Here is a 12,500-nt window from a genome sequence, read left to right as displayed (position 1 = left end):
CATCTAAGGGTTGTTAACAGATGCCACCTGACTTGGAAGGCCAGCAGTCTTACTATATTTGGAAGCTATCCATAACAACAGCCTTTGTGAACTCATGTCCCAGACGAGCATTATTATATCAAGAGACCGCATAGTATTAGTATAAATCTTTGGTAAAAAAATATTTACGCGAAGAAAGAAGAATATCGTGATTAAATTTGAATTCATTTTATATATGAAGCTAACGTCAGAAAGTAAAATGGTGGTAGGAGTGATTGAGTAAAAAACTGGAGAGTAAAATCCTGATTTAAATATTTCCTATATCTAAGATTTGACCGGTATTATTTCAGCCGTTACCTAATATGTAAAAGGACCCATGATATTTGGAGTGTAAACGGAAGCATGATAATTGTACTCGTTTGAGTAGAATTCCGAAATTAAATAATATCGACTCTGTTTCTCTCCCTTTCTCTCTCCCTTGCTGACTCTCCATAAAAGATACAAAACAGATTAACCAGGTTAAACTCAACTAAACTCTTATATCACAGTTTGCCAAGGACCTTAAAAATCAAATGGAAACTGCGAGCGCTTCGTAAAGGAAATTCAGACATTTTATGTCACACAAGAACGAAAGAAAAACGAAGAGATTCGCACCGGTGCTCGTTATAGCTGGCTGCCAATGAATAGTGAAAAATATATGAAATTGTTTTACAGAATTTTTACAGTATTCGAGTTCAAATATTTTTTCAGGTGAGAGGTTTCAAATCACTTTTGTAGCACCCTTGGTTTGAGTTCTTGCCACTCATAGGGATTGTTGATTTTTATCACTGTCAGTTATTTTATTCTGTAAAAAAATTTTCCTTGTCACTGCATTGTGTGATTGTGCTGATTAAGCTCATACTTGACGGTTTCTTATAAAAAAAATATGTTTAAGACCCCTGATAATGTTGGCATCAGAAAATCCAGCTAATTCATTACTGGAGATAAATCTCCACTGCCGATATTATTGGAACCAATCATGTTTGGCTTCTCTTACCGCTAAGCACCCACCGGAGGTGACAGTAATCGTCTGAGATTTAAAATATTTATTTTTTCTGTCAGCTTTTACTGTTAAGTTGCTGTCGATTATTATCTACATTCAAATTAAGTTATGGAATCCATTTTTAATTTAAGCTGCTAAAAATGAATGATGATTCTTCACTGGCTCTTCGTTCATCACCACAGATATAACGAGGTGAAAACTGAAAGTCTCACCTTTCCATTTACTTTCATGCTCAGTGATCAAAGAGTGAAGTATATTGGTAAACAAATTCTTGAATGTTTCAGAATTCATCATCTCAGATTTGTTGATTAGGAGATGTTAAATTGATAGTCGCTCGAAACAACTGGACAGGATTGCCACGATATATTGAAAGAAGTGCTCGAATAAACACAGTATGGTATAACTCTTTTTCTCTTTTCCGGAAATACAAATAGAAATTGATCAGTATGTGTTCTGGGAAATTTATATTTAGAAGACAACTCTCTCTCTCTCTCTCTCTCTCTCTCTCTCTCTCTCTCTCTCTCTCTCTCTCTCTCTCTCTCTGTAGCAGAAGTAGAGGGATCGATTAAAAACAGAAGCAAGAATGGTTCCAAGAGAGGTGTTACAGAAAGTTTGCTGTGGAAATGGATGCTTTGGGATTTAAATGCAGGAGACAGAAGGGGAAATAATTGAACTCTGTCTTTTCTATGCAAGTCTCGCGTAAAAACCAAATGGTTGCAGGAGGGGAACCATAACAAAAATGTCAAATTAAGATCTTCGAAAACACGGGAAAAAAATGGCAAACGCTCTAAGGAGAGGGAAGAATACGTTCATTAACAAAGTGTTTATTAACGCTGCCCGTTGCCCTTTGGGAACCGAGATTTTTTTCTCAAAGGTCGACCAAAGGTTAGTGTTGGAATACCTATACATGTGTTCGAGTCCGTGTTTGAATTCATTAGTACTTTTCGACAGTGTAATGAACCCTTGAAAGTAATTTGGTTGGAGTTAACTTCGTGAACAACTGTATTTAATGAAAGGTATAGGAATTCTGGAAATATGAATGAAGTGAATTATGATTATGAATTAACAGGAGTATGTGTGTGATTATGTGTTTATGTATGTCTGTATGTGTGTGTGTGTGTGTGTGTGTGTAGGAGATGCTAGAAATAATGTCTCTAAATTGGAATGTTGCTTATGTTGTATTAGTTTGGAGAAATTCCAAGTAAATTATATTTTCCAAATACTAATTTACCCCTACTAGTAGGTTGTTTTTAACTGGAAAACCAAATTTTAAAATGATATAGAGATCCATTATTGCATGATAAAGCAAGCTTTTGCTTTCTTACTTTTGAAAAAAATTAAAGAAAAAACTAAATACAAGTGCACATTAATAGTGAAAACATGTATCACAATATGCCTTGGTTCGATAAAAGGGTGATGGAAAACCTTCAAGAATGATAAAATAGTTCACTGCAAACTTATCCCAGCTGAGATTTCAAATTTATTGATGACTCCACCAAAATTGCGAAAAATTACAAGAATACTGATGAAGAATGACTGGCTACTGCATTCACATGGCGGAAATCGTTTCTAGTTTTGAGAATGCAACTGAAATATCATAATCAGAAACTTCAGTGATGAAAACATTAATCTAGGAAGCGGTAATTACTGTATCAAGGCAGAGAGAAATGTTTGGCATTTTTAACACTAGTTGTGTGAATATGCAAAGGATGTTTTGAAATTTCCATATGCGCGCTGTTCCTAGACACAAATTTGTATAAACAAAGACTAAGTCAAGTAACTGGAATGGACAGTAAACGAATAATGGGCCACAAGGCCTAAGGCCAGTCAGTAGTTAATATATGTAATTTTAATTACACTACACGAGAACCATTACACCACATTTATAAGCTTATTAAAGTGGTGAACATTTTGGTAGGTTTCAACAGCATGATAAATCAATAAAGTTTTGGAAACTTTACTGAGTTGAAGGAGGCAGAGTTCCATGGAGTAGTTAACTCTTTCTTTATGATAATACCGAGAGGAATGTGTACATTTGTGAAAACAGCAAGTGGGAAGAAAGCTAAATTATCTTTTAGAGCAGTTGAAGATGTGTGAAGCGGAGATTACCCTCTTTTCAGTGAACTGTTGTGGTGGAAACGCATATAAAACAGTTCTTATAAGGCAATGGAATCATGAGAGGTGACTTGCAAATAAAAAATGTTTCAGAGTATCTGTGTGTTCTGGAATGGTAAAAAATTTCATCTTGGTGCAGTGAAAGTCTGGAAACTCGATGGTGGTGCAGAGGAATGCCGAAAAAATCTCGGGCAGTGCAGTAGAATGTAAAAGTACCCCCCTTTGTTCAAAGCTGTTTGAAAACTCTACGTGGGTATGGATGAATGTCTGAAATGCTAAGCTGTTGTGAAGGAATGTTTGGAAACTATGTCAGTAAAGGGAAATCTTTTCTAAAAATATAAAAATAAATAAATAAATTTAAAAGAAACATGACAAACGGCAGATGACGGAAAATATGTTAAGATGGAACGGTATGAATAAGTCAACAAGCATAATACTGGGAATAATGGAAATTCCTAAAGGGCAAATGTCTCCCGACGTGGAATTTGATATGAAGAAATGTTAGGATTGTACATCCCTGGAGGTCAGAATAGTTAACAAGAGTATTGAAGATTGTTTAAATGAAAAGATAATTTTCTGGGGATTTTTCTTTTAGATGGTCGTCGTGATCTAAGCGTGCGTATGAAAAACCACAAAATAGAGTGTTCGTTTACTACCATATTGTGAATGTAGTTACGACACTGGAGTGTGAACATGGAATAAACGTAACTGAGAGGTATTCCAGTATGCTATTTGGTTTACGTTTTATACTCTATTTTTCATCAGGGTAATATATATATATATATATATATATATATATATATATATATATATATATATATATATATATATATATATATATTTATATATATATATATATATATATATATAAAACAGTTAGTATATATATAAAACAAGTAGTTGGCGCAAGCAGGCCACAGTATCTCAGGACAAGTGCCAAGGAGATAGTCGGTCATCTGTAGGTGGTATTTATTTGCCGACGCGTTTCAAAACACATTGTTACATCATCAAGGCTAAAGAAAATTACAAATTAAATACATGGAATAAAACTAACGACTTCCAGAGTTCAACATGCTGTATAAATATAGACAATTTATAAAAGCACCTGCTAGACTAAAAGGTTGAGGACTGAATGACTAAAGGAAAAGGAAAGGCAAAGAAAACTCAAGCCAGATACACTGAACAAGGGTGGTGTGTGAGTTCAACTTAGAACTAGCTGTTTTATGAATAACGACCTTCCAAAATGTGCAGTTCGTGTGGATGACTGTTTGGCCCAAAACAGAAGTCAGAAAATCAATACTTGTACATATATTTGAATGGTTTCTGATATTGTCCAATCCAGAATTTTCTAATCAGAAACCATTCAAATATATGTAATACAAGTATTAATTATTCTATCTTCTCTGTTTTGGGCTAAACAAGTCATCCACACGAACTACTCATTTTGGAATCGTTATTCATAAAACAGCTAGTTCCTAAGTTGAACTCACACCACCTCTGTTCAGTTGTATCTGGCTTGAGCCAGTTTTTCTTTGCTGCTTTCCTTTTCCCTTTTAGTCATTCAGTCCTCAACCTTAGTCAGCAGGTGCTTTTATAAATTGTCTTGTATATTTATATAGCATGTTGAGACTCTTGAAGTCGTTAGTTTTATTCCATGTATTTTAATTTGTAAATTTTCTTTTTAGCCTTGATGATGTAACAATGTGTTACGAAACGCGTCGGTAAATAAATACCACCTACAGATGACCGACTATCTCCTTTGTCACCTGTTCTGATATATATATATATATATATATATATATATATATATATATATATATATATATATATATATATATATATATATATATATATATATCACATAGTCACTGCTTTGTAAATCTCCACTGAAGGCTTTTCAACGGTGAGTTAAAACTGCCTATATAAGTGAAGCATTCTCATATATTTTGTTACTTGGACAATAAGGACCTTCCGTCTCAGCATCTCTTGAGCATCATTTAGATAATACTTTATAAAGTGCTTATGTGTATGTCTGGAATTAAAGTAGGTTTATTACTTGTTTTATTTTTTATTTCTTTCTTTGATCCGTTAACGTCAACAGGAAAACTTTTAATTCCATGAATTCAGACGACGTGATTTGCGTATTTAACTTATACTTGCACCTCTTTTGCTTTCGGGCTTAAGTATGACATGACTCATGTTCTAGAAAGCACGCCAACAATGTATTGGCAAACACTTTTGTAGTTATTGGCTCCTATATTCAAAATAAAGTTGCTGCTAGCCTTAAAAGAAATCTGAAACTATTTAGCGAGCCACGTAGTCAGGGTAGTCAGGGACGTACGAGGCTGAATCCAGCCAATCAAAACTCTTGCTTACTCCATAATGTGTTGTTCATAACCAGCAATGCACTCAGTGAAATGAATATCTGATTTTTCTTGAAATTTCTTCTCTTCCAAGGTTTGTGTTTCACTACACTTAAAAACAAGTCATCTGATTGTGCCAGAAAGCCAGGTATTGTCTGTAAGGCTCCCTGTATCAACAAGATGATTGTATTAACTGAACCTGTTCTGTTTCAGATCTTTCATTTTACCTTAAATTAGAGTTTTTATCCTCTTTGGATGTAAAGAGCTTCCTGGGATTTTCGTCTAGAGTACAGAAAGTTGTGGTGCTATTTTTCCCAATAGTGATGACCTAGAGCCCCTTTGAAAGATATCTGGTTTCTTCCACAAGCTCTATCACAGCACGGAACTTAAACTATCACCATATGGCAAGTGCCTCAAGAACTGGTTCTTGCTGTAGCCACAGCCTATAAGAATCTTGACTGCTTCGTTATCGTGGTCGGCAACATGCCATTAAGAAATCACACACACACTTTTGATGATTAGGTGGCATGGGCACGGTTTTTCTCGTTCATCTTAATGTTAACACTGGAGGGTTCATTATCTGTTTGTTTATTTATGGCCATGTATGTAATATTTTCATCGATATAACTGTTTACTTACTTTAAATACTAATTAGCAAACTCTCACGAATTTATTTGAGAAACTGCTGCCATATTTAACAAGATGTCATTGATTTATCCGTCTGGTAAAGTTTATAAACATTTATGTATTTATCAACGCTCCTAGGAATGTGCGCCTATTGTAAAGTAGAAGAAAATATTAGTCAGAAATAATTTCAAAGATAAAACAGCTTTATATTCCAATTCTAAACAGCTCTTCGTTGAAAACTCTATATATATATATATAATACCATCCTATATATATATATATATATATATATATATATATATATATATATATATATATATATATATATATATATATATATATATATATGTGTGTGTGTGTGTGTGTGATTTTATGTGTGTGTGTGTGTGTGTGTGGTGTGTGTGTGTGTGTGATTTTTGGGTAAGGAATTACTTATCATTACGTACTTCACTAGTGACATTAATGCCACAATAATTTTAGCGATGGTCATTATTTAAAAGTTCAGCGGACTTTTTTATTTTTTTTTTATTTTCTAGCGCGGCTGTGAAAATAAACCATGACAAGTGAGAGCTCACCACGACAGATATGTGTAAACCCAATGGCCAAAATCCTCTTCCGACCAAAATAAAATTGGAGAGTAGAAATCCTCCACTACCGCTGACAAGTTTCTGACGTCCCACTTGACTGAGGGAGAATGGGGCAGGGGGAAAAATATGTTATCAATAAGGAGTTATCTTTGTAGAAAGCTGCTTCAGTTGGGTTCATTGTTGGCCTCTTCCTTCTTGCCAGAGTGGGTGTGTGGATGCCGCCTCACTTTATATGTAGATTTAGTACGCATAGAACCGCTAAAGTATTCCGCCGTGGAGGTTTGGCCGCGTTCCATCATCCCCAACACTCTCCCCCACCCACCACCTCCAACCGCGATCACAGGAAGGAAGCAGGAAGGGATGGAAAGGGGGAGGCAAAGGAGAGCCAGGAATTTTACAGAAAAGGGAACAGGTTTGGGAGATGCATGAGATCAGGAGAGAACACCGGGAAATGAAAAAGACTGAAAAGGGACGGAATAAACGACGTGAATGGAGAAAGAATGGATGGTAAAGAACACTCAGGCAGGCGGACAGACAGAGAGGCGGATTTATTGAAAGTCTGACATATCAAGCAGACTTGATGAAAGGCCGACTAGCAAATAAACAGACGAAAAGATTGGAAAAGTCGAAAACGTTTAGAATGTCCACAGAATTTCGGTGACATAAAAAAGAATGCAATAGAGACGATAATCTTGTTTTAGATGAAGTTAATGAACTTTAGAAGTCGACACCTTGGAGATGAAGTTAGCCAGCAAAAGAAAGATAGAAAAAATAAGATAGCCGGAAAAAATGCAAAAAAGGAAAGTTATTATTTGCTAGGAAAAATGGAGAAAAGTTGAAAGAATCTCAATAAAACAGTTCAATTTGCCACGCGTCGATGATTAAATAAAAATACACGGTGGAGTTTTGAAACAAAATGAAAATTCTTGAATGCAGATATGGAACAGAAATGCAACTGGAGTAATATCAGTATGAACGTATCAAAAACAGGAATGGTTTAGTGTTACAGCATAAGATTTGAAATAAACAAAAGCATACTGTATATCCTGTTGACAGAGAGCTGATGAAAAAGTAGATATAGGAAAAAAAAGAGGATTAACTCCGATAAAGAGAAACGGAACGCATTGCAGTTAATAGATGACATATTTTATCTTAAGAACAACTGAAAGTAAATAACAATTTTAAACATCAGGTTTTAATTACTTGAAGAGGTCATTAAAATATGGTAATATTTGCTATGCAATTAAACTTACCTGAAAAGTTAATACATGTCCAGTAAAAGTTACACTCATCAGGTTACTGTAGTCTTTTTTTCTAAGCTGACGATAAAGATGCACAGCCGATGTTACTGAATTTAATAGTGATTGACTGACACTCAATCTGCTCACCACCCACCAAGCGTTACAGTTTAAATACAACGGCCAGGCATAAGCAAGACAGACCTTGAGCATTATTAACGGCAGATATTTACCATCAGCTCTAAAAGAAACAGACTATAATGCTATGAAGTTCTTTAAAAAATCGGTGTTAAGGCATGAGATTAGCTGCTTAAAGTCTCTGTCAATAATTACAGAGGCTTTTTAGCACTATTGAAAAGGTTGATAGTAACCAGTGTCATTACGCTCACGTATGGAATCTTGTTAGCCGGGGTGATCAAAGATCTGAATGAGACCTTGTGTATTTTGTCGGTTGAAGGAGAATTTTTTACGCAAAAAGAAACTAGAATGCCGCAGAATGATGTCAGTTGGAATAATTGTAGAATAAAGCAAAATGACTTCAGCTGGTATAAAGATCGTGAATTGACGAGCGTAGTTAAATGAGTTGTGAATATTCTGACCTTAAGATTGAGACTTGAAAATGACCTTAGCAGATTGAGACTTGAACATGATCCTCGAATTGATAAACGAAGAATCGTTAAAAACGTATTTGTACGTTTAACAACACATTTTAAGTCAGGTGATTAATACTGAATACCTAAAGCCATAAACACCGTATGATCGATTTAAAGATATGTGTCTGTTTAGTTTTATGTCTTGTATTTATATCTTGCTCGAAATCCATAGCGTATGGTTTTAAGCTTCTATGAATATTCATAACATAATGTACACATTTGTTATAGTTGTCTGGTATATACATTGAAAATATAATATTGACAAAATGTGAAGCTCGGTATAAATAAATGACTGCATAAAATGAACGAAATAAAAAATAATGATGTTGACAGTAAAGCTTAATATTCTCGTGATTAGTCTTTTCAGATCAACAGAAGCAGTCATTTGTTTCGTCGCTATTTGTTCTTCACTTAATTGCCCATGTGACTTCTCTTTGTTTGATAACTTTTTCGGTGTCTCTCCTATGAATATTTACCAACTGTTCTTTTAATAACATTTTCCCCCTTATTATTGTTTATTGAAAGTGAATGCAGTATTAGTCACAGTAGCTGTATCCTTGATATTTGATGATATGCTCAGGAAACATTAATCTATTGTTGTAGCGTTTGTGCTTTTATCTAAAATACTGTATATTTGTTGTTCCAGAATTTTTATCTTTTTGACCTCATCTTTTATGGTTTTCTTCACGGTGACAATGAACAACATTTCTAATAATATTTGCATATTTTTTTTTTCAACAGCTCGGTGAGCGAATCACGCCGGAACTTCGGGTGCTTCTTGAAGGAGTTGACTCCATAACATATGGAGGTAAGGTTCCTGTTGTTATTGTTAACTGACTATTACTATTACTGCTTATGCTCTTACTGTAATTTAAGTGACCTGTGCTTTCCCTCTTTCCTCTTGTAAATGGTAACAGGGTTACTGAGTTGGGATTTTCTTCACCAAAGTTTAATGTCCAAATTCATCTGACTGAATTTTCTTCTTAAGTAGGCAAAGATGACATTTTCCGATGTCGAAAACTGACACCGAAACATAATATATATGACATTTTTTTATCACACCGTGATTTATATACGATCATGAAGCTACAAATATCGCTTAATATCAACCACGCTACCTCGGAATATCCCCGATGGGGAATTATCACCGAAGGAATTTATAAGTGATAAATGGACGGGCACTGCCGAGTCTCGATCCCACGACACAGACGCGCATCCAGCGAATCCAGTCGACGCTAACCACTGAGCTATCAAGTCCATTTATCACTTATAAATTCCCCTTCGGTGATAATTCCCCATCGGGGATATTCCCCGAGATAGCGTGGATTTGATATTGCGATATTTGTAGTTCATGATCTAATATAATATATATAATATATATATATATATATATATATATATATATATATATATGTGTGTGTGTGTGTGTGTGTGTGTGTGAGTGTGATATATATGTATATATATATATATATATATATATATATATATATATATTATATATATATATATATATTGTGTGTGTGTACATGTATGTATGCATATATGTATATTTTCAGTCTGTGAATTCGTACGTTTTCAGATAATGTTAAGGATACATCCTTGTTTGGCTTATACGAAATACGTGTGCCATTTTAGTCAATTTAAATATGAATGATTGACTGGAAGAGCAAAATGTTAATTACAGTTGCTTTGATGTAGCATTTGTTATCATCCTGGTATTTTTAATTTCCTTTTTTTCTTTGTCTTTTTTTTGTTCTCTTGTTTAATAATGGTGCTGTTTTCTGCATAAATGTCTCGTACGTTGAACCTCATAATTGCATTCCTACCTTGGTGATTAATTTTTATTATTACACTATCTGTAACTGTTATATTGTTTTGAAAATACTACTGGAACATTTTTCAGCTCATTTATTATTTATTATATCTTGTGTTCATATTTGGAAATAGTTGTTTATTCAAGTCTTTTAATGAAATTGGAAGACTACTCAGGCAGTTTACTTGGTTATTATTTATTCATTTAGCAGAGTCCTGTTGGCGATTTTGATGAAACATGTTGGCAGAAAGGTAGATGCCTTCACACTGCTGAAATTTACGTGCAAATTACGTTTCTACATGCTTTTGTTTGTCGTGTGTTTCTTATATAGTTTACTTCCTATCAAACTGCATTGTTTCACTTTTGTGTGAGCTGTTTCTTTCATACACATAGCTTGTGACAAAAGAATTTTGAACCGTACCGATTTAAAGCATGGCGTCTCACATAGGAAATGTATAACAAATTTCTTAGGGCATAATCTTTCTTCATTTTGTCTGAAATACTGTTCCTTAGTCTGTCTTATTTAAAAAAAACACACACATATACATGGAAATATAGATATCACAATCCCTATCAACAATCGCATGATTTGTCTCCTTGAAATCAATGACTTTTGATCTTTTGTTAAGAGTGTTTGTCAAAGCAAATTTGACATTAAACCCGATACAGTGCCTCTAGTGGTCATTCAGTAATCGCATACACAAGCAAATAAACTTCATTTCCTCGATAACAGTGAAAGTGAGTAACATATCAAATTCTTGACACAAGAAATACTGCATCAAGAATTCTATTACTCTTTCTCTCTGTGGACTCTCGTGTACCCGAGGCCCAAGTCACATTCAATCCACGACATCGTTAGAGATTTATTGGCTGACGCTAAGAATTTTACTGCTTATAGACTATGATTTGAATCTCATTTAAATGAATTTTCAATGACTTTCTCATGAGGGTCCTTATTCACACTGCTTTTTTATGGCCTTCATGTTTTATTAACGTTTCTTTTCGGTGCTGGCATGGGCACAGGAATTTTCAGTTCCTTGCTGAACTCAGTATTCTGAGGAATAAATGATCGTCATTGTCCTTTAAAATTTAATTATGAATTTGGCAAATTCCATTCACGTTCTTTTGAGAAAGAGCAGTGAATTGTCTTCCAAAAACGATAGTGCTTAACGTTAGATTAGCCATAGTTTTAAACGTTGATGAAAGCCCCACTCTGGGAAAAAAGTTAACTTATAATGAATTCTAAGTTTCCTTAGACTTTTGTTGCATCATATGAAAAGTTTTTATTTTTCCTGATCAAATATCCAATAGAGTTTTGAATCCGTTCTTTATGGATCTGGGTATCTTATGCCTTTTACTATTCTTTTTTTAGAGAATGAATTATTACTTACACTGTTATTTTATATAATATAAATATATATATAATATATATATATATTTATATATATATATATATACACTGTATATATATATATATTTATATATTATATATATATATATATATATTATATATATATATATATATATATATTATTATGAAAATGTCATATTACAGTAATATAACAGCGTTCAATAAAATAAAAATACCATGAAAATAAAATTAACACAAAAACCATGAATTTTGAATGGGATTACAACCTTGATCACCGGCAAGTGTGAAGTGGAGGTAGACAACTTAAGTATGTACAAACAATATTAGGTGTGGAATGACAACTTTGACTACATTACGAATCTTTATGTCTTCTTCTTATTGCTATACTTTTTTTAGAGAATGAATTATTGTTTACACTGTTATTTGAGATATATACACACACATATATATATGTGTGTGTGTGTCTTTTTACAGTAATATAACAGCGCTCTATGAAACTGGAAAAGGCCCTGACAATAAAATTAACACAAAAACCATGATTTTCGATTGACATTACAACCTTGACCACTGGCAAATGTGGAAACGAGGCAGACGACTTGAGTATGTACAAACATTATCAGGTGTAGAATAACGACTTTGACTGAATTAGAGCTGATTATGTAACCTTGTTGTTCAATGACAGGAAGGGTCAAGAAGTTGTTTGGCTTTGGC

General features: G+C 33.9%; 1 protein-coding gene across 2 annotated transcripts in view; it reads left to right on the top strand.

Annotated features, from left to right (window-relative positions):
- The window catches only part of LOC136834403 (carbonic anhydrase-related protein 10-like), a 639,930-nt gene that overhangs the window by 555,827 nt on the left and 71,603 nt on the right, over positions 1–12,500 (top strand). For both annotated transcript variants that reach the window (XM_067096964.1, XM_067096965.1), the window contains one exon: positions 9,346–9,412. In XM_067096964.1, the coding sequence (XP_066953065.1) occupies positions 9,346–9,412 (67 nt within the window). The remainder of the gene's footprint in view (positions 1–9,345; positions 9,413–12,500) is intronic.

Source organism: Macrobrachium rosenbergii, chromosome 53 (assembly GCF_040412425.1).
Source record: "Macrobrachium rosenbergii isolate ZJJX-2024 chromosome 53, ASM4041242v1, whole genome shotgun sequence".
In the NCBI taxonomy this organism is placed as follows: domain Eukaryota; kingdom Metazoa; phylum Arthropoda; class Malacostraca; order Decapoda; family Palaemonidae; genus Macrobrachium; species Macrobrachium rosenbergii.
Note: the sequence above shows the minus strand (reverse complement) of the source record. Positions and strands in the feature narration are given on the sequence as shown.